Raw genomic sequence first — 24,264 nt, 5'->3', positions numbered from 1 at the left:
ATGTGTTTATTGTGTATCTCATTATATCTTGTGGAATGCCATATTACTTAGAGTTCAAAGGCATTGTTGAAACCCTGCTAAGCAAGTACGGTATTTATATATGGATGATGATAAGCCAGTTATTCATGTGATTGACAAACATCCCTTTATTTATGAACATATCTTAGAGCAAAACCCCAAGACGATATTCCAGGTTAGGTCAACGTACTCCAAACAATCACAGTTTATTATATTAGGTTATGGGTTAAAGTTGAAAGTTGGTCTCATCTGAAACTGTAATGAAAAAATGTCTCAGTCATACTCAGAATTCACTTCTGCTTAGAAATAAAGCAGCAGTCAGCGAACACCCAGGTAGAAATTGATCTGCAGATGTGGTGTAAAATAGGTAATACTGAACTGGATGCCTGAGAGTCAATCCATCCAGTAAGCCAAATTGAATGGAAGAGAACATCAAAGGGTGTACATGACAGAAGGCTGATGCAATGCCACCTGCTTTGTGTTATCTCCCAGGATAAATTGTTTAATGTTATTGGGCTGCATCTCTTACTGGAGATGTTACACAGTCTATTTAATAGTAGATGTGTTTTGGATGGTTATCCTAACCTTTTTTGGAATTATTTTGTGCTTATTTTACATATAGTTACTATGTATGCATGCTTTAACTTCCTTGAGATATGACAGACCCAGATTTGTAACCAACTAGAATGATGAGCACATGCAATTGAACCAGATGCAATCCTCAGATGAACGATTTCTCTACGCGTGCAGAGTTTTGAAGCTGTCAATATGTTTTTGAAAAACAGATATTCTTCAAAAGATCTGTCTAGGCTGTGCTTGAGGTAAACCAGGGTTCTCTATATCAATATTATTAAACAAAGATATGACACAGAAGTCCGACCTGTTTCTGGTCAGCTCCACATTTTGGCATTTTCTCACATTCACATGTGCAGCACAGCTGTGATAGATGGAATCATTTGCCAGTGAAGTCTGGCACTAGCTTCAAATGGGACTAGACTTGGAATAAATTATTGACTGTCCAATACATTTCTATTTTCATTGTACTTTCAATAGCTCTAAAAACTAATGCAGGTTTTGAATTATAAACAGCAGAGCAGAACCAGGCACATAAATGCAATAGGTAAATGGCAAGTAGTTGAGTGCCTCATTTTCAAGGATAAACGTGAAGAGGTAAACATATGTAGCCGATAGTACCTTACCACTTACCTATAATCTATATTTTACTATAATTATCTGACTGCAAGTTTTCCTGATTTAGACTTAATGGCAAATCTGACTATTTTCATTACACAGAAAATGTCACGAGCCTGTTTTTTTTTAATTTTAACTGATCTTTTAGAAATAATAATTAATTTAATCATGAAGATAGCTAAGAAAGGGTAAATTGAATTGCACTTTTCAGCACCTTCAAATTGAAATCAAGAGGTTACCCTACACTTTGAAAATACTCACCAGATAATTAGGTCACCAAAAGACTCTGTTTCAACATTCAAGTGTTTGAGAATTATCAATCGAATGTTAATTACTGCTATACAACCTCAGTATCAGTCTGGTTTTCTTAATCTCTTTTATCTCACTCCTTTAATCCCATTCATTGCTGTCTTCATTTCCTACTTAGTATATTTTTATTTATTTATTGAGATAGAGATCGGAATAGACCCTTTTGACCCTTCCAGATTATAATATAGCATGAATTAAATATTTTACTTCAGCCAACATTGTTCAGTCTGGTTGGTTGATGAAACTTGTTCTGTTATCAAATATCTCAGGTTCCTTGTGTACATAGTCCATGTTTCTTTTCAGTTGCTGCAAACTTGAGGGCAGTCACCATGATGTTAGAAATGTCCTGAACAGAAAAATTTACTGGCACTGAGTCAACAAATGGAATAATTGTTCAGTTAGAAATAGGAAATGTCAAAAAAGGCCTGAATGGAGTGAGTTGATGAAACACTTAATGTTATAGCAGAGTGAATGTAAAAACAATCAAATGCTGAATTCAGAAAGCTGCTTTTTGAATCAGAATCAGATTTAATATCACTGGCATATGTCATGAAATTTATTAACTTTACAGCAGCAGTACATTGAAATATATGATAAGTAAATATAGAGATAAAAACTGAGTTAAATTAAGTATATATATAAAATAGTTAAGTTAAAATAAGTAGTGAAAAATAACATAAATAAACAAATAATGGGATAATGTTCATGGATTCAGTATCCATTTAGAAATGGCAGAGGGGAAGAAGCCGTTCCTGAATCGCTAAGTGTGTGCCTTCAGGCTCCTGTACCTCCTTCCCGCCAGTAACAGTGTGAAGAGGGCATGTCTTGGGTGGTGGGGATCCTTAAAGATGGACATCGCCTTCCTAAGGCACTTCTCCTTGAAGATGTCTTGGATGCTACAGAGGCTGATACAAACGATAGAGCTGAATAATTTTGCAAATTTCTGCAACTTATTTCATTCTTGTGTAGTAACTCCCCACCCCCCCCCCCAATACCAGACAGTGATGCAGCCTGTCAGAATGCTCTCCACGCCAGATTTATAGGAGTTTCTGAGTGTTTTAGCTAACAAGCCAAATCTCCTCAAACTCCTAATGAAATATAGCTGCTTTCTTACTTTCTTCATAGCTGCATCAATATGTGGCATCTGGGTTAGGTCCTTAGAGATATTGACACCCAGGAATTTGAAACTGCTCACTCTCTCCACTTTGGATCCCTCTAAGAGGATTCATTTGTGTTCCCTCATTTTACCCTTTCTGAAGTCCGCAATCAGCTCTTTGGTTTTGCTGACGTTGAGTGTAAGGTTGTTGCTGTGACACCACTCAACTAACTGGTATCTCTCACTCATGTATGCCCTTTCATTACCATCTGAAATTCTGCCAACCAGGGTAGTTGAGCTAGAGGAACGCTGTCTCATTCAGCTGTATCCATGCATGGTTTGAATGGCAATTGAACTTGATTTGATTTGATTTGTATCAAATTTATAGATGCTGTTTGAACTATGCCCAGTCACACAGCCATGGTTGTAGAGAGAGTGGAGCAGTGGGCTAAGCACAAATCCAGGTGGAGCACCAGTGTAAGTTGTCAGTGAGGTGGAGATGTTATTTCCAATCTGTACAGACCGTGGTCTTCTGGTTAGGAAGTCGAGGGTGCGGTTGCAGAGGGAGGTACAGAGGCACAGGTTCTCTAGCTTTTTGAGCAGGACTGCAGAAATGGTGTTAAATGCTGTGCTAAAGTCAATAAACACCCTGACATAGGTACTTGCATTCTTTAAGTGATCCAAAGATGTGTGGCGAGCCATTGAGATCGTATCCACTATAGACCTATTGTGGCAATAGGCAAATAGCAGTGGGTCCAGCTCCTTCCTGACATCACGTTCTCCCCCACAAAATGTGCTGCTACAGTCTTTACTTTGACACTCATTGCTGAAATGATGAAAACCTGCTACCTCTGATTATTTGTTCCCTACCGAAAGACATCATAAAACATTTTCGTCTATGCACATAGAATTTTTAACAGTATAAGTAATGACCATTGCTGAATTGCCTCTGAAGTCATGGAAATTGTATTTTACAATTATAGCATCAAATTTCCTTAGATGTTTATGTTAGATTTTAATTTTTTTCCTTCTCTCAGTCTCTTAAACCCTCTTAATTATTACTGCTGGCCCAATCTTTACTGTAAATAATATAAATATCTTTTATACATATTGGTTAAAACATGACATGACAATCTGATGGTTTGGAGTGTATCTGTGTTGCTGTTCCAGCTCACAGACTCCCCACAGATCTCCTCCAGAGGGCTGTGTCAGACGCTTGATTAGAACATGTCCTTTAAAAGGCTGGAGGAAGCTTGTTAATGTCAGTGAGGAAAAAGACAAGGGCTGTCATCCACCGATCTAGCCTTTAGCAAAAAATAAAATACCTCAGCAACATCATGTTGGAGCCCAAGTCATAGTGGTAGTAATTAGTGTTGTAAATCTCTTCTCACATAGCCTAGAAATTGGGCCCATTTATATGGTTCAGACTACCCAGGGTAGATAATAGTGGTGATGGACTCCCAACCAGAAATAGTCCAGGGACCATCCATGTACGATTCATCTAACTAAAGCTGACATTTGTCTGATGAAGTCATGGATCATGAAGTGCACAGTTTTTGCATTGTAGGTAGAAACTTGAGTATTCCCCTGCAACCTAGGACCCTCATGATCTACTCTAGAAGAACTTGGGAATGAAATGGAAAGTGATGAGGCTGCAACATGACATCAGTGTCATACAAATAGCCTCTGTGAGCCTCAATGGTCAGCACCTCACAGATCACTGCCTCTCATTCCAAATGACTGCCAGACTACTGCCAATGAAATGATCAATAGTCCCTTGATCAGTCCAGACTCTGCAATGACTCCTGGCCATCCACAGTACATGACTCAGCCAGGCCAGACAGTTGTCGATGGTTGCCGAGACACTTTAGGGAGCACAATCTCTCCCACCTGCACACACTCTCTCTCACATTCAAGCAGTCTTTTTGCTACGATGTCCCAGCTGCAATAGGGAGAATCCCTTTAATATTGACTCACTTCCCAGTGATCTGCTTGATCAACAGGCAGCGGTTACCATTCTACATGCAGCTCTTGATGGGAACCATACATGGACATGAACTCCACTCTACCACTTTTAGTGTTCCTTTGCCTTTTATCACAGAGGTGCTGGAGATTAGCACAGTATAATAACACAAAGCTAGTTGCAGCCATTGAGAGATAGCTGTCAATTTACTTTATGTTTATAGGTCTAGTTGGCATCTTACAGTTAATTTAGCTCAGGAAACATTCTGATTGCAGTAACCATGATGAGAACGTTTGACCTAATTTGTGTTTGAGGGTGCTTTAATATTACATAGCATTAACATTATAATTGAACGTGGGTGAAAATTTCTGCAAAATTCACCGACTAGAAGAAGAAAAATGATTATACTTTTAAAATCAGCATCATAGGTAGACGACCCTGGTTTTAAAAAACGTGTTCAACACTACTCTTCAGTCAAGGCATTGAGAATAGGAATTAGGACATTTATGTTGCAGTTGTATAAGTCGCTAGTGAGGCTACATTTAGCTAACTGCATACAGTTATGGTCACCCTGTGTGGGAATGATGTGGTCGAACTAGAAAGAGGGCAGACAAGATTTACAAGGATATTGCCAGGATTAGAGGGCTTGAATCATAGGGAAAGATTATCTGAGCTACGTCCTTATTCCTTGGAATGTGGAGGAATGAGGGGCAACTTTATAGAAGCATTTAAAATTATGAAAGTTACAGATAAGGTAGATACTAACAGTCTTATCCTCAGGGCATAGATTTAGGGTGAAAGGGGAGATATTTTCTTAATTTATTGAGATATAGCACAGAACAGGCCTTTCGAGATGTGCCAGCCAGCAACCCCCGATTTAACCCTAGCCTAATTATGGGACAATTTCCAATAACCACTTAACCTACCGACTGGTACATCTTTGGACTATGGGAGGAAACCCACACAGTCACGGATAGAACGTATCAACTCCTTACGGACAGCGGCGGGAAATGAACCTGGGTCACTGGTACTGTAAAGCGTTGTGCTTTACAACGCTCCGCGTTTACTGTGCCTCCCTGACCTGAAGGGAACTTTGTCTGCAGAGGTTAGAGAGTGCCCCGAACGAGCTGCCAGAAGTGGTTGGGGCAGATACAATAATATCATTTAAGAAGCACTGCGATAGGTGCTTGGAGGGGTGGAGTTTAGGGGATGATATGGACCAAACACAGGAAATTGGGACTAGCTGGTTGGGGACCATGGTCAGCATGGAGTTGTTGGGCTGAAGAGCCTTTATCTGTGCTCTAATGTTCTGTAATTCTATAATCTCCCACAGTGTAATTAATTAAAATATTTGGTCCAAAACTCCACTGAGCCTACATATTAGGTTGCCATTTGATGGTGCCAAGTTCATAGCCTCAGGAAAGGCAAATGGATTTTAAGAATTGTCAGCAACTTACTGGGTCCAAGGAAGGCCTGAATTTGTTCATTCCATTTCTTGCTGCTCCATTAAAATCTCTAAACATCATTGATAAGTAGACAACCATTCAAAGTGAATGACATTAATGTCATGCTGGCACTCATGTGAAGATGTTTCACATGAAAGGTTTCTAATTAAACTAAAACCCTTGGGGATCCGGTGCAGAACTTGGAAGAGGGTTCAGAATGGAACAAAAAACATAGCTTTCATAAGGGATGCGTTTTCAGCCTCAAGTGTAAGCCATAATTTGGTCTGTAAATTTTTTGTCACTTTTCTGTGTAGCAGACCTGAATTCAAAACCACTCTTAATATTGCCAAATTTACAGAGGAATCAATTTACAAATTATATCAACAATATAAATGAAATTTATCATTAACAAATGTAAAGTATTCCATATTAAACAAATGTGCAATATAAATATAGAATTAATGGAATGTAATTTTCCTAGACCTTGAAAAGTAATTGAGCAGTTACTGTTGTAATCACTTACACATCTAGGCAATATTGCAAAGCAATTCAGAAAGGGATGAGTGACAGTGAAAAATAATCTCCTGACTGTCACTTCTCAGAAGGAACTAACAGGAGCCTGTTGATGTAAGAAGATACCAAACAAAACATTCCTTTGGGCATCTCTGAAGAAAAAGCTTCAATGAATATTAATTGAATATTAGTTCTCATCTCCACTCTGGATGTTTTAGCATCCATCATGTACTTTAACAGGTGACATTTCAGTGCAGGTGCAACATTTCTTCTGCTGTGAAACTCCCCCAGGTGACATTAACAATGGTGCATTTCCCAAAATCCACACAAGAGACCAGATCATGCCAATCTGGCACTCCAAAACTTCACAGTGGATGCTGTTTATGGGACATTTAGAAATGAGCAGAGGGTGATAATAATATTTAGTGAAGGAATTTCCAGGATGGAATGGTGTGTCTTTATTTCTGACCCTCTCATGAGAATACATATATTTATAATTGGGCAGAACTGCGTAAACACTCCCAGGCTAAGCACATTTAGACACCTCAATAGAGGTAATGTTTGTGCTTTCAACAACATGCAGAGAAAAGCAGCAAAAGATCCCATATAATGAATCTGATTGAATCTTTTGGGATGCCGTGTAGTGCAGTGGTTAACGCAACACTCTTACAGCTTGGCGCATCAGAGTTTGGAGTTCAATTGCAATGCCGTCTGTAAGGAGTCTGTATGTTCCCCTCATGACTGCATGAGGTTTCTCCGAGTGTCCTGGTTTCCTCCCTCAGTCCCACCTACCAGTTGGCAGGTTAATCGGTCATTGTAAATTGCTCTGCAAGTAAGCTAGGGTTAAATAGGTGGTCTGGATGATGGCACAGTACATTGGACTGGAAAGCCCTGTTCCGCAAATAAAATAAAGTATCAGAATGTTTAGATGAGAGCTGTGTCACTGATACAACCTGCATGGATTTCAGTAGGGCCTTCAACAAATTCCACACATGACAAACGAGCCCAGAAGGTTAGTGCCTGAGGGATCCAAGGAAAGTTGTCAATTGGATCTAAAATTGGCTTAGTGAAAGTTGGCAGATAGTGATGGGGTTTGTGTGTCATCCACTTTGTATCTGTTTTAGTGAAGAATATCGACCACAACCACTATGGAAATGGTGAATCACTGCAATCTCATTTGTAGACTCTGGGATATTTTCCATGCAGATCCATTAGTCAATCATCAACTCTCAGTCTGTTACATTTCAACAAAATTCCTATCATATATCATATTTGGAACACACATCCTAAAATGCAAAAGTGAAATCACAGTTATTTTATTTAAAGGTTTCTGGTAAATCAAAATTTATAAATCACTGAACTACTAAATCATTTACTGTTATCATTCCCTATAAATACTGTCTGCTTCATTCTCCACTGGTGACTTTTCTGGGTTCACATCAATATCTTTATCAATGTCTTCCCTAAAATCCATTTCAGATTGCGAAGCTTTAAAGTGCAATTGGAGAAATTGGTTTGAGTTGGCAATGCAGTGTTTTACGTCAAACATTGACTTTGATTCACATGATATGTAAAGGAGGCGGTTTATATGAAGTTCTAATTGACATTTAGATCCAAGACTGCCCAGTGTAATAATGGTCATGAGCAGGACAAATGGTGTCTTCTGCCCAGGTATTCTTTTCCTAATTTTGCTGCTTTTTCATGACAGACTTCTGCTATTTCATTAAACAATCAGAATTTTGGATTTTCAGTAATATGAGCAAGGAACTCTGAACACTTTTACCAATACATAGTGTTACATAGGTCTGCTTCTTGACAACATAGCCTGTATTCTCTTCAAAAGATAAAAACAATCCTTCAATCAAGTGTGAAATAAAGTGCAGAAATGACTTGATAGTTTAACATAAGGGAGCAACAAGTCTATTATGCAGTATATGCTGATGAATCATAATCTAAGGCACTGCAATACACACAAAATGCTGGAGGAACTGAACAAGTCATAGTTGGTCCTCCAAGATTTTGAGTGTGTTACTCAAAATTTCCAGCATTTGCAGAATCTCTTGTGTTTATAGTTGCCCTTATCATTCTTGCTCTCCAGAGAGAGTAATCATTTCGAGTGACTGCACCTGATTGCTTTTGTTAGTGTTGGTGTACAGGCAGCAATAGACACAACAGTGCTGTCACTAAATGGCACATTCACATGAGGTTCAGGCTTTATTTAGATTTTTGATAACCATACACCTACAAAGAATCTCTAGCAGAGGAAAACTGGCAGAAAAACAATTTTTAAAATAAGCTGAAGTCAATCATGAATGATACTATTACTTTTTGTGATTTGAATAATAGCCTATCGTTCTATTTGTGATGGCAGATATTGCACGGTATACATTAAGCAAACAAAATTTCTCAGTACCATCTGTAATTTTTCCAGAGCCAATCTGTGTGTGTCATATCTCTCTGTGGTGTTTTGTGATGGTTCACTTCTTGTTTGTCTTCTCGATTTTTTTTCTGCGCTCTACCTGATCTCTATTGTCTGAACATGTTTTCTGACTATCCTGGATTTCAACTGGATGGTAGGTTCTTCCAAGTATTTGTATTCTATTGGCTGTACAATTTAATCTTGTGCTGATTAGAATGTTTATATTTTCTTAACAAGGAAATACTTTGAGTATCGGTAGAGATTTGATAGTAGGGATTAGGGATTGCTAAGGGAGCAATGATTGCCTGTTGTGCAGTAAAGATATTTGATGGACAACAGAAAGTTATGTTCCCTGCATGTTTAATGGAAAAGTTGGCTTCTTAGTGGAAAATATAAGAGTGGATTTTTGCTGATAACCAAACTATAGAAGTTCAATTACAAAAAAAACCTGAAATCTGTTTTAAAATATTTCATTGCCGAAGACCGTTCCTTTGGCGTTTCTCAAGTAATTCCTTTTGAATTTATGTAAAAGTAGAGTTTGTGGTGATATTCCTCTAGAAATAAAAGCCTGCTGTGTGAGAGCAGAGCTGTTTGGAAAAGTCATGGCGGCTTAAAGCCTACACACAATATTCTTTCTCTTCTTTGTAATGATCCCCTTCTCTCACAATGTGAAACATGAGTCAAATTCAGAATATCATTTTACACCTATGAGACAGCACTGCCTTAGCAACTCACAATAACATCAGCAGGAGTTATGCAAGAGAAGAATTTCCAATAAATGCTTAAAGGCATAAAACCAGACTTCACAGTGGATATTCAGTGGTCAAAGGGAGAGGCCCCTACTCTGAAACTGATGAAGGCACATCAAATATGTGCATCATAATTGAAGAGGTCTTAGCATCCTGCAGGGATTACCATTCCTAGGAGTAAGGATAAATAAAAGGAGTTGGACTACAGGTTTCTAGATTTGAAGCGTCAGTTGGGCATTGGTTTCTGTCTGCCAGGGCCCATCAAATGCAATGCAGCTACCTTTGTTCATAATCCTGTAAAGGAGGTGTGTAAAAGCCAAAGAACAACTTTCAGGAATGGAAATGAAGGGTTGACTACTGGAAACCATTATCACCTGGACCCTTGTCTGAATTCCAGATCCAGTGCATCTCCACCACTGATGTTAACATAGGAATAACCAGAAAGCAGCATAATCTCAAGCTCAATAGCTACACAATCTATTGGAAAACTTGCACAATAGGATGTTTCACACTAATATAATGCTGCACAAATAAGTCATTTGACAAAAGAATTTGGAACAGCTAAGCAACAGCCTTTCAAAACCCCTTATGAGTAACATATTGTTTCTACAACTGAATATTACCGGGATGGCAAAATTTATTGCCTATCCTATCCCTTGAAAAGATGGTGGTGAGCTGCCTTGGATTCACTGAGTACCTTTACAGTGACAGAATCATTTACAAAACTGATTTATTTTGACTGGGTATTAATTGTTCATTACCAATTAATTCAAGATTTTTTTTAATTGCATAGTTATTACTTACAGTAATTATGTGCAAATCACCAGCTAACATTCCACAAAGGAATTTTGGTTATCAATTATGAGGAATTTACTTCCAATAGGTACTTTCATAAACACACAAATATATCACCTCAGCACAGAACAAAACACCTGTTGTTCTATCATTACTGCTAAATATTTGTCACCACAGACTAGAATGCAACTGCTTGAGATTTATTGATATCGAAGCTTATCTGGGCAAAACATCTCAAAAGTGTCCTCACTCAGTAATTGCTTTTGAAAAAAATGATTTTCATTAACAGGCAATGACAAGAGGTCGTTCAGTACTTCAGGTTGCTCAAGTGGATGAATGGCTGAATAATTGGGATGGTTTTATCACATATTCATTTTTCAGGGTCAGTGTGTGGTTGACAAGGTCAGCAGTTATCACCCGGTTGCCCTTGAGAAGGCGACGGTGAGCGGCTTTCAGAGCTGCTGCCTCATGAGTCCACGAGCAGAGCCTCAGTCATGACCTCAGCCGCTGCCTGTGCAGGGTTTATGCATCTCTTCTCTGCTTAGGTTTCCTCCAGATGCCCCCGTTTTCTCCCACATCGCAAAGATGTGCAGACACATTAATTCACAGCTTTAAATTACACTTTTAGTAGGATTATGGCAATAAAAGTAGGATCAAGAGAGCTTTGCTGTACATGTTTGAGAGAATAAACTGCAGTACTACAGATAACCTTTGGAAATGTCAGGCCTTCAGATGGATCTGCATCACACTTCCACATGAGGGTATCTGATCCAGTTTCAGCCTTGACTTTTGTCCCCATGTTTTGATTCCACCATCATCAGCACAGAGTCTCTCCTTCTTTATGCTCCATTTGGATGTGAAAGAACTGCACAGGTTTGATTTGGACCGCTGCTGATGTATTCATCAACTCTGCCTCAGTTATGCTGCGACTTATTTATTTAACATTCATGTAGCTCTGGCTTCTCGTTTCACCAGTCTGGCATTTAACTTCTTGGCACATCCATGCTCCACCTAAAAATCTCTCCTTCAGTTACCTTGCTTGATGATAATAGAAGACCAAAGGCTATTCTAAACTACAGCATTACAGCCATCATAAGGGCTAGTTTCAAGCAATTGGTTTTCTTCGGGGTTTTTTAATCAAATTTAATATTGCACAAAAAATATTGGTTCTCCTCAATGTGATGACAAAATTTAACAAAGACTGGGCCATGAGAACTTTTCAGTTCTCCCATGATCCATAACAAACCCTATTAGGCAAGATGTGGCATATTTTGCTGTTGGTGGTGCTATCTACCTACTCTTCATCGTCGTGGCTATCCCTGGAGGTCGAGGACGATGGTCTTCAATCCATTGATCTATTCATGGTCTCTCAAGTGGCTTATGAGTCCAATCTTGGCTTTGAAAGTTCTTCCGCATTCAGGACAGGTAGTTCCAGATGGCAGATCGGGCTTTGGTTGTTGCTGCCTCTCTTTCCATTTTCTTCTCTTTTCTTCTAATCCTGCACATCTATTGGCTTCGAAAGTTGCTGTTCCTTCTCGGATGATGGTTGCCAGAGTTTCCTGTCCTTGGCATTGGTTTCCTAATTGCTAATGTCAACGTTACATTTCTTCATGTTGGGTTTTAAGACATCTTTGAATCTCTTCTGTTGTCCGCAGTCTTTAAGCTGGGAGTAGAAGATTTGTTTCGGCAGATGATTGTTTTTCATCCAAACAACATGACCGCTCCATCTTAATTGGTTCTTGATGACATAGGCTTCAATGCTCATTGTTTTTGCTTCATTTAACACGCTGATGTTGGTTCTGCTATCTTCCCAGCTGATATTTAAGATGTTTCAAAGACAGCGTTGATGGAGCTTTTCGAGTGCCTTCAGATGTTGTCGCTATGTTGTCCAGGCTTCTGATGCATACAGGAGCGTTGGGATCACACTGTTTTGTACGCTAACATTTTGGTGTCTGTTCGGATGTCACGATCATGAAAGACTCTTGTTTGGAGATGTCCAAAAGCTGTTCCAGCGCATACCTACTGTTAAAGTCTTTCACCAAAGTACATTTTATGCTCTTGTTCCTCTCAGCATTACTTCCAAGTGTTTTTCCGCACTGAGGAAAGTTGATACAGTAACTGAGGAAGGGCAATAGACAATGATCAACAGGAGGTTTCTTTGACAAATCTGACTCCTGCCATGAAAGCTCACAGGATCCCAATTCTGTATTGACAGCTGCCTGGACTTTCCATGACTGAAGTGGTGCAAACAAGGGACAATCCAGATAATGGGTGATCCATTATCCTTGTTATAGTTTTTTTGCAAAAGTTTGGTACAGCTGAGTGGGTTGCTAAGACAGTTCAGGAGGCAGTGGAGCCAATTAGGTTGATATGGGCTTATGGTCACATACAGGCCAGAGCCCAGAGGATTGTAGGCTTCTCCAAAAGATACTTATGGACCAAATGGTTTGGTATGACAAGCAGTCATTTTGTGGTCATTCTTGCTTTTAAATTTCATGTTGTGCTTAATTTATGAAGTTTAAATGCCCCAAATTCTATGATGGGATTTGAATTTATGTCACTAGATCATTAGTCCAAATACAGTACTGTGCAGAAGTCTTAGGCGCAGATATGTAGACGTAGTGCCTAAGACTTCCGCACAGTACTGTATTTATCAACGTGGAGCGCAGAACAAGTTTGTAAACCTGGTGGGAACAAAAGATGATGGGAATTCTGAGGATGGAGCTTCATGGGAGGAGTGTGGGACAGTTGGCAGTGAGGGAGTGCCACGGGTGGGGGGTGACATGGGTGCAGACACACCCAACCCTGAGACACCAAGCAAATCATTTGATTCCAAACAATTGGTTTATTGATCATTGCAAAATGTCCCTCAGGTGCTTTCTGCTCTCTTCTCTCTCCCCTTTCCCTTCTCCTTTTTCCAATCATGATTCCCCTTTCCCTGCCCCCTTCCCTCTCGATGCACAATAGGAGACCCATATCAGAATCAGGTTTGTCATCACTCACGTATGTCATGAAACGTTGCTTTTTTTGTGACAGCAGTACAGTGCCACACATAAAATCACTACAATACTGTGCAAGTGTCTTAGCCATCCTAGCTACATATGACTAAAACTTCTGCACAGTACTGTCGTCGTCGTAGGTCGCATCAGTAATTTCCATTTGCCGGACGATTTCCCTCCACGCCACTCTGACATATCGGGAAATCATGTACTTGACAGGTTACAGCAGTAGTTTGCCTTTGCCTTCTGCCAGGCAAGTTTAAAGAGATCACCACCTCTTGCGGTGGATGACCAGGACATCTATGTGTCTTGTCGTTCTCTTAACACTCCACCAACACCTGCTGGCCTGCTTTCTGACCGTTGGACCTTTAACTCATCTCCTCCGCTCAGTCTACCAGGGCCAGACTTCACACGCTGGGACAGACAAATCCCCTACTTCACCGAGGGTTGAAGACCCATTGGCGACCCTCATCTGGTTTGGCCTGTCTGCCGAGACGGTTTAGCGGGGTGTGGCCGCTGCTTGGAGCCACAAGTGAGAGTTGAGCACCAGGTGGGGACCAAAGGAGGTCGAGCTGCCCTGAAAAGGGCATGGCAGGCCCCCCCATTAGAGGTGCTACCCCTTCTCTAGACACCCTATACACCCCCACAGTACTGTACATAAGCAAAATACTACTTTAAACTCCCCAAGAGACATATACAACATTTAAAATATTTGAACAGGAACATGGATGGGGGATATAGAGGGATATGGGCACAGGAACAGGTGCAAGGGTTTTGCATAGATAAACATTTTGGTCGCCATGGACAAGTTGAGTTACAGGGCCTGTTTCGATGCTATGTAACTCTATGAATCTATAATCTTTTTCATGGTGGAACCTTTTGGTTTGAGATATAGTTTGGTCAAAGGAACACAGCAACCAACTAATTCCTCAAATGTAAAAACTCAATGATATTAAAACATGGATTTACGAAAGTATAATTCATAATTGGTAAACATCTGAAAGACAGTTTTGATCAATGATAGACAAAAGCAATTAATCCCTCTTAAACCTTCATGCACAGATTGTCACATGGAAACCATGGAACCACAGAGGCAACTTTGAACTAAAAAGCTTATGCACATTGCCATTAATGTATTGTAGTCTTAAGATTTTTAATGGTTATGTCAAGGCATGTTGTGTGGCGATTTAAATATGAATGTGGTTTGTAGACCTGAAGCTAAAGTAATGAAGGAAAATATAATCAAAACTCTTTTAATGACTCTTGTATTGCCTGCTCTCTTTGAAGCACATTATCATCTGCACGCCTGATTATTAATATTCAGTCGCATTAGCTTTCCTCAGATCTGCTCTGCAAAATCACTCAACCATTTAAATAGTAGATTGCCTTTTGTGGTCCATGTTTCTAGTTCAAATGTTTCAAAAATCAATAGCAGTCTCAAGATAATGTCATAGAAATTTTTCTGAATGCTGTCAAAATTCCACATAGTTCTTCTGTATTCAGCTCATAACTAAAGTGGCAGCCTTAATTGATCCATCAGCCAGTAAGGAAAAATTCTGTCAGCTGATTAAGGCTAAAGCACTTTGTATTTGTACAAAGCGATTATTAGTCTTGAAATCACTTGTCCAAAAGCTAGCAAAAGGCATATTCTACTTAATCTACTGCCTTCCATTTGAGTGTTAAAGAATTAATTTACTTACATTGGCATTTCTACTGCCCAAATATTGCAAAGCATTGCATACCTCTTAAAGAAGCTCACTCAAGCTTTGCTTCCTCCTTGCAGGTTAAACAGGATGATGATGATGCAGAAACTGGTTTAACTGAAGGTGAAGATAAGGAAGAAGAACCAAAGGAGGCAGAGAAACTAGGAAAACTGCAGTTTTCATTGGATTATGACTTCCAGAGTAATCAGGTAGGATGTTAGTGTTCACATTTCACTGGAATCCCAGAGTCTTTTCAAATGTTGTCGAAATTCATGGAAATCAGTTCGTCTTTGAGTCATTAAAATTTCAAATGAATTAGTTGAGGATGTTATTTTATCCAAGAAGCATAAGAAATGAATAGTTTGGTGCTCACAACTCAAAAGTTTATTTTTTGCCTAAGCAGAACACAGTGACCCAGGAAAGGTTTTGAGATTTATGCCTTTCTTCTGGGAGATATGTTCTTTGTGTTGGTACTATCATAATGGCTGTAATTTTGATCTTTTCTGGCAAGATAGTTTATTGCGCAGTTCTTGATTTCCTTCTGCAGTGAACTATAAATCATGTTTGTTTCTAATATTATCTTTGAATCTCGGTTCTTTTTTCTATTTGCATTATCCACCCCTAACCCCCAGCAGTAAAGCTGATAATGGTTATTCATTTCCTAGGGATCTATCAGCAATTGTCTCAATCTAACAATTGAAGGCTGAAATATGGCTTGTATGATTTCAACCTGTTCTTCACTTTCCATATGAATCAGACCCCAAACACCCCCTTAAACAGGGCTTCAATTGGTTGACTGCCAAACTCAACCGTACTTCAAATCTCTTTACTTGTTCGTGCTCCATACGCTTTGATGTCCTTACCCAGTAATAAATCTATCAACCTCCGTTGAGCAAAATACAATTGACCTAAAATTTACAGACCTTTGTGGGAGAATGCTACGGTATTCCACAACTTTTAGTGTGCTTCTTTATTCGAAGAGGCGTGAAAATGAAACTCTTTACTGCATGGAATGGTTTGAGGAAAGTATGTAGAGGCTTTTGAGGGGTACCTAAGTACATACATAGGGACAAAGGAAGAGAAAGATAATGTTGATATAAAGCAACAGAGTGAGAGGCATGATGATAATGGTATCCATCTGTCTTGAAGGACAATGGAAATATTTATGTGGCCTCTCCAGGTCACAAGCCTGGGCGGAAGTTATGGAGATCTCGAAATGCCCAGTCATCAAGATTTCCCTCTCAGCCTCACCGGTGTAGTCCAAAGGAAAGCTTATGAAGCAATACACTTGGCACCAGCTTGGCTGCAGGGGCGGCCGGTAGGATGTTCAGTGACATCCAGTCGCCTTAGGGGCTCCACTCCAGATTTTCCGTCAGGGTTTACTCCCGTAGCCTTCGTATCTCCCAAGGCTGCCCACAAAGCAGTGGATCTATTTACTCATAGCTGGGGATCTGGTTCACGAGCACCAGGGCGTGTCCACACACCGGTGGGCCTGTGGCCTACGTGTGCATGGGCCAGACCTCCTCCCCGTCCTCTGCAGTTCAGTCTGAGTCTGAAGGTGTTCAGTTTCTGTGTGTCGCCAGTGAGGAGACACTACATGAGTCTTGCTGTTAGAGAGGCTATGTACTGGCAGGGAGACACACATTCATCTCTCCTTTTTGCAAGACTGCTAGCCAGTGTGGAAGCTGAAAGTGAGAGTGACAGGGACTACCCACTACACCACCACACCAGACGTGTCACAACAACCGGATGACACAATCATTCGAAGGGTATTGAGCATCACCAGGAACATAATGGTGCAAATAAAATATGTAGTCCCAGTTCTATCTGTTGATTGTGTTCTAGTTTTCTACTTTCCTTCACCGAAGAATATTGTTTCTTCCTGCTGCGATTAAACAAAATACACATCTTGATTATCCCAATGCTTAATCTTCTAAACTCAAGGTAATATAACCAACTCATCTTAATGAAAATTACAAGTTATCCCTTAAATCAGAAGTATAATTCTACTGACACCACATTATACTGTGTCCAAAACCAAAGTTCAAAAACAAAAATTCATTATCAAAGTACTGTACATATATATTACCATATACAACTGTGAGAACCTGTGGGGATATTCAATAAATCCATAATAGAATAATAATCATAATAGAATCAATAAAAGACCACACCAATGTGGGCGTTTTTCAATGTGCAAAAGACAACAAACTATACAAATACAAAAAGAAAGAAATAATAATAATAAATATCAAGAACATGAGATGAAAAGCCCTTGAAGGTAAGTCCACAGATTGTGGGAACATTTCAATGCAGGGCAAGTCAAGTTCAGTGAAGTTATCCATCTTTGGTTCAAACCCTAATGGCTGAGGGGTAATAACTGTTCTTGAACCTGGTGGCGTAAACCCTGAGGCTCCTGTACCTTCTTCCTGATGGCAACAGCGAGAAGAAAGCGTGGCCTGGTGGTGGGGTTCCTGCATTTCACGTATTTCCAATATATCCTTCCTGAGATTTGTTGCCCAAATCTGAATGCAATATTTAGCAAGTGATCTGTCTAAAGGCTTTCTAAGTGGTAAAACATGTCCAACTTTATTTCCTTACACTGAACCATGTCTTTCAGAGTTTATATTCCTTTGGAACTTAGTGCTTTGATCTATAAATCTTAATCTGCCTCCAGACTTGATACCAACTGAAAAGTTAGATATATGACTTGCTCTTCCTTCCTGTTGAAAGGCTGAGCTGTTAATTCTAGTTGTGAGAGTACCAATGCTCGTCAGGTGCTCTCCAATCAGAAAGAGTACTTTTTACCCCCACTCTCCAAAATACCACTGGCCATGCCACAGGGTTACTACCAATTCTGTGCTTTTCATTCTAGTACTACCATCCACTACAGAACATATCATGGGAGTCCATATGGGTGGCAAGCAGGTGTAGGCTTAGCTCATTAATTTACAAAGCCAGCTAGCAATAAATGATTGGTGGTCAGTTCCCGTTGCTGCCCATAGGCAGTTTGCGTGTTTTCCCTGTGACAGGATGGGTCCCCTCGGGGTGTACCATTTACTTCACGCATTCCAAACATACCCTGCAGGGTCAGTGACTCGTGGGAACGCTACGTTGGTGACAGAAGTGTGACCACACTTGCAGACGGCCCCAGCACAACGCACGCTGATCTGATTTGATGCAAAAGGCAGATTTCACTGTGTTTCACCATTTGCTATACATGTGACAAGGAAAGCTAATCTTTATACAAATATTGACAGGCACTTCCCTATATGCCATACCAATGATCTCCTCAAAATAACTTCACACAAGCTAGTCTACACAAATTCTTATCTGCTTCCCTAGAATTGGATTGGAGTGGGATGGTGAGCATATTTTCTTGTTTCCCTAATGGCAAACTAATAGTAACATTAAGTAATCTAAGGTACAGAAAAGATGCACAAGAATCTTGCCAGGATTAGAGAGTTTAAGCTACAAAGAGAGACTGGATAGATTAAGCCTGTTAACCCGGAACAAGGGAGGTCTAGTAGAAGTGTATTAAATTAAGTGGGGCCTAGATAGATTGCATGGTCACTACCTTTTTCTCCAAGGTAGGAGAGTCTAAAACTAGAGAATATCAGGGGATTAAAGTGGCAAGGTTTTCATACAAAAGAACAATGGGCTGCCAGAGGAAGACAGGTACTATTACAATGCTTAAAAGGCAGGTACATGACTTAGAAAGGTTTAGAGTGATATGGGCCAAATGCAGGCAAGTAGGAATACCTCAGGCATCTTGTTTGGCTTGGCTGAGTGGGTCAAAGGACCTATTTCCATGCCTCGTAACTTTTGACTCTAAATTAACATGCTATGAAAGTCCTATGGCCTTTAACCTCCATCTTATTTTCCGCTTTAATTTAAATATTAAAATTTCAATTTGATAAGCTGATATCAGAGTGACTTCATTGACTTCAAGGAAGCGCAGTTGAACACATTTAGTACATGATGCATTTGGAGCATCCAGCAAAGGACAATTTGCACCCCATAATCATCAATGGCACAACCTTATCTGATGCACCATCAATAACTCTGAGACGTGGCTTTTATTGGCTGGAAGAAAGCACAAGCAGCAAGTGACCATCACACAACATCCTGGAGACTGAGGAAGGGTCTGTGGCTCCAATCGCCTTTATACCGGGGTCTGCGGGAGGAGCCACAGGAGCAGTCAGCAGGGGGCGTGTCCAGACAGGTATATGTAGTTCACCACATCATCATAGTGGCCATTGGAATTAAGTTCAATCAAGTCTCTTATAAGGCTCTTTACTGCGATGACTCTCAATAAAGCCTTAAGATGGTGTTTCACAGTATACTTCTGAACTGGACCTAACCTGATCCTAACTAAAATCAAACTAAAGTAAAAAGGACAGTATCCTCTGGATAGTGTTAGAAGGGCAATTGCTGTTAGTTACTGTATGTAAAGATGTAGATGATATTTCAATAACTAAATGCTTTAAATATTTAGCTCTATGCCTAATAATTTTAGTTCTAACATACAATATAATAATACATTTTGTTATGCTACACTAATAAGTGGCAAGCATTTAGTCCTAAATAGTACAGTCAATCAGATTATTGATGGTATAATAAAAACACACGATTCCATTCTTTTATTCCAAATTTCTGTTTTCTCTGAAATGCGTAGGTCCCTATTGCAGTCAGGCCAATGTGACTGGATTGATTTTTATTACTTTGGTTAAATGAAATTCTTTCTGAGATCATGATTCTGTTCGCTTATTTAACCACACGGACTATCACAGCTGTGCCCACCTCGTCATTTGAGGAGGCTGGTTGTTGGAGTTTAACCTTCTTCACCCCGTAGAACAGGGTGATAATGGAATTGAAATGAAGCTGCCTCCCTGTTCTAATCCTATTTCCATTTTTTCTTGGGGGTTTCCAATGAACAACCAAAGTAACCAATCAAATGAGGGGAAAAAAATGACATTAACCCCTGTAAATCGGGCTCCCATAAGGCACTTTGGAACCAGGTCACATTTTAGAAGCCTAGAATAGAGAGCATTCATTGTGGATTTTCTACTCTGTCAAGCCTTATTGGACACAAAAGGGCCAAATTTAAAATATGGAAATCATGAAAAAGGATCTAGTGCATTTCCAACATATATGATGAATAAACTGATTTTGGGCTTCCTGCTAGGTACAGGTATAGATAATAATAATAATGTTTCAATGAGAAACTCCAATATCTCCTTCAAAGATGGCAGAGATTGTCATCAATACATTGGTTATAATCGATACCCGTACCCAGCTGGAAACCCGAGAAGTGGTTATATGGAAATCATGTTTGTAAAAGCTGGAGAAGCAGCCCTTCCATGATCTCCAAAATTAAAACCAAGTTTACTGCCCCTCCGGACCATTATTTGCCATATTAACCAAATCTCCTACACTATGTCAGCCTACTTTTACTGCTTAATATTAACATCTAGAATTGCATATACTGCTCAATATTAAACTAGGTCTGAACCATTAAGCAGCAATGGACAAGCTCACAGTACTGACAGTTTGATGCAATGACAACCTGCTCTTCAATTGGTTGGAGAAATAGGAGAGAAGCCAGTTTGCTCCTCCAATCAACCTCACAATGAAAACTTCCCTCCTGATGTTCACTGACAAGGATTGCCCAAAAGGGGTCAGAAACCAGAAATGATCTTCCTTCCATTATAATAGATGCTATGGCCAAGTCACCTGAACGTTTTGCCTGACTGTGCTCATCTGCTCCGTGTGGCTCAGCCTTGTACCAGAGAATAGCTTTGTGTCCACTGAAACCTCCTGCAGAAGCAATAAGATGCCTAGTTTATTGAAGGAAAATCAAAACTGTGCAAAAAATTACATTGCATCAATTCTGCCCGTTTCAGTGTTGCATTTAGCACTGGAATTGCTGTGCTCTTCCAAGCTATGAAATTAAGAATGTTCAGTGCACAGCATGATCTCTGCAAAATGGTTCATTTAAAAATAATCAGCTTTCTCTTGATATTGTACAACGTGTGAACTCAATATTATAAGCACATAACACCAGAAAATCTTACTCAAAGACAAATTAAGAAGCAGCTCTTCACTTCATGTTTTCTGAAAATACTTGAAGACTTACCACAGTTCTTTGGCATACTCAGCAGATTTCTTCTCGCCTATATGCCAGTAGGGTGGCATTCTAAGACTACATTGGTACCAACACTCAGCATGTTAGAAATGATAAAATTTACATATGTCATTTTACTTCTTAGTGGGAAAGCTGCAGTTTGCAACCTAAATTGTATTCCATCCTATTATTGGGTATAATGATATTTGCATTGCATTATGAAGCTGAAATGTCATTACATAAACCCAATGCTCCAAAACTAAATATCACAACAAAGTCATGCCTTTGGCCTCAACCTTGAATTCTGCTTATGTGCTCTATTCTTCCATTGTTATCCTAATTTGTGTTTATTCAACCACTGATAGTTAACCTTTTACTCACCAAGACCCTTACTCTAAATCTGTATCAGAATCAGGTTTAATATCACCAGCATACGTCATGAAATGTGTTGATATGCAGCACCAGCACATTGCAATACATGATAATTTTTTTTAAACTGAATTAATGTGTATGTGCATGTGTGTGTGTATATATATATATATATATATATATATACACATAAACACATTATACATCCATATATATTAAATAGTTAAATTAAATAAATAATGCAAAAAAAAGTAGTGAGGTAGTGTTCATGTGTTCAACGTCCATTCAGAAATCTGATGGCCAAGGGGAAGAAGCAGTTCCTGAATCATTGAGCGTGTGCCTTCAGGCTCCTGTACCTCCTTCCTGGTGGTAGCAAAGAGAAGAGGGCATATCCTGGGTGATGGGCGTCCTTAATGATGGATGCCGCCTTTCTAAGGCACCACTCTTTGAAGACGTCCTGGATGCTGGGGAGTCTAGTGCCCATGATGGAGCTGGCTGAGTTTATAATTTCTGCATCTTATATCAGTCCTGTGCAGTGCCCCACCCCACATACCAGACAGTGATGGAGCAGGTTAGAATGCTCTCCACTGTACGTCTGTACAAATCTGAGAGTGTCTTTGGTGACGTACCAAATCCTCTCATACCCCTAATGAAATATAGCCAGGATTGTGCCTTCTTTGTAACTGCATTGATACGTTAGGCCCAGGATAAACCCTCGGAGATACTGACACCCAGGAACTTGAAATTGTTCTCTTTTTCCACTACTGATCCCTCAATGAGGAGGGTACGTGTACTCTCATCTTACCCATTCTGAAGTTACAATCAATTCTTTGACTTACTGATGTTGCATGAATTGTATTTCACAATTCTTCCATCTTTTCATTATCATCTGCCTTCAAAAATGAATGTGCTTATTTTTTCCTTTCAACAGCTTTTTTTTGGCACAACACGTCACCTGAAATTTAATTTTTTCATGCTCAATATTAATCTTTTTCTATTATGTGATGGTATGAGATGACTTATTAATGAGATACACACCGTAGTGTTTGTCCATTAAACTGCTTTGCGCATGGCTGTAAAAGACTGCAGAGAGTTGAGGACATCATGGGAACCAGCCACCCATCTGTGGACTCTATCTATTCTTCTTGCTCCCTCAGGAAAGCAGCTGGCATAATCAAAGATCCACATACCCCAGGCTTTCTCCCTTCTCCCAGTATGAGATGATACAAAAACCTGTAAGGATGTACCATCAGACTCAATGTACCTCCACAATCTTTGTCAGCACAGAAGCACCACAGGGATGTATGCTTTACACCTCTCAAACAATGTCAACAAGACCATGGAACTGATTGTAGGCTTCAGGAGAGGGAAACCAGAGGTCCATGAACTCATCAGAAAATCAGAGGCGGATAGGGTCAGTAACTTTAAATTTCTGACGTCTCTATCTCAGGGGATCTGTCCTGCACCTCAACTTCCTCAGGAATAGATTTGGCATGTCATCAAAAACCTTGACAAATTTCCACAGATATGTGGTGGAAAGTGTACTGACTAGTTGCATTCTGGCCTGGTAAGGGAACACCAATGCCTTTGAGTGGAAAATCCTATAAAAGGTAGTGGAATCAGCCCAGTATATCACAGGTAAAATCCTTCCAACTATTGAGCACATCTACATGAAATATTTCCATAGAAAAGCAGCATCCATCATCAAAGATCCTCACCATCCAGACCATGCTCTTTTCTCACTGCTGCCATCAGGTAGAAGGTACAAGTGCCTCAGGACTCACACCAGCAGGTTCAAGAACAGTTACTACCCCCCAGCCACCAGGGTCTTGAACAAAAGGGGATAACTACTCTCATTCTATTTCTGGTGTTCCCACAACCTGATGGTCTCGCTTTAAGGAATCTTTATCTTGTTATTTCACATTCTCATTATTTATTGCTATTTACCGTGCGTATATTCACATTTGCACAGTCTGTTGTTCATTGATCCTGTTTACAGTCATGTTTCCATAGATTTGCTAAGTATGCCCGCAGGAAAAGGAATCTCAGGGTTGTATGTGGTGAAATGTTTGTACTCCGATAATAAATTTTTCCTTGAGCTTTGAAGAACAGCTTCTCTCCCAATGTCACCAGACTCTTGAACAGACGTCTTGAACAAGATGGTCCCTTGACCTCACAATCTACCTCGTTATGACCTTGCAATTTAACATTTACCTGCACTGCATTTTTCAATACCTTTTACACTTTATCCTGCAGCGTTATTGTTTTACCTTATCCTAACTCAATACACTGTGTAATGATTTGATCTGTACGAACAGTATGCACGACAAACTTTCCACTACATCTTGCTACATGTGACAGGAAACCAATATGAATGCCTGCTGAGCTTGCTCCATGATGGTGATTGCTCGCAGTGCAGTTGTACAGGCTACCATGTGGCTAAGTGTGTAGCTAAGTACAATACTGAGACCTGTTATAAGTTTGAAGAGTGGCAGGGTCATTATGTTGATTGGCATACAATGCTGATTTTGTCAGAGGAGTCCCGATGCTCTTGGAGATGCTGTCAAA

The 24,264-nt window shown here is 39.8% G+C and overlaps 1 protein-coding gene across 6 annotated transcripts in view; it reads left to right on the top strand.

Moving 5' to 3' along the window:
- The window catches only part of LOC140717133 (synaptotagmin-B), a 610,226-nt gene that overhangs the window by 491,732 nt on the left and 94,230 nt on the right, over positions 1–24,264 (top strand). For 5 of the 6 annotated variants that reach the window (XM_073030387.1, XM_073030384.1, XM_073030386.1 and 2 more), the window contains one exon: positions 15,281–15,409. In XM_073030387.1, the coding sequence (XP_072886488.1) occupies positions 15,281–15,409 (129 nt within the window). The remainder of the gene's footprint in view (positions 1–15,280; positions 15,410–24,264) is intronic. The other variant, XM_073030389.1, reaches the window with a different exon arrangement.

This window comes from Hemitrygon akajei, chromosome 27 (assembly GCF_048418815.1).
Source record: "Hemitrygon akajei chromosome 27, sHemAka1.3, whole genome shotgun sequence".
NCBI classification, from domain to species: domain Eukaryota; kingdom Metazoa; phylum Chordata; class Chondrichthyes; order Myliobatiformes; family Dasyatidae; genus Hemitrygon; species Hemitrygon akajei.
Note: the sequence above shows the minus strand (reverse complement) of the source record. Positions and strands in the feature narration are given on the sequence as shown.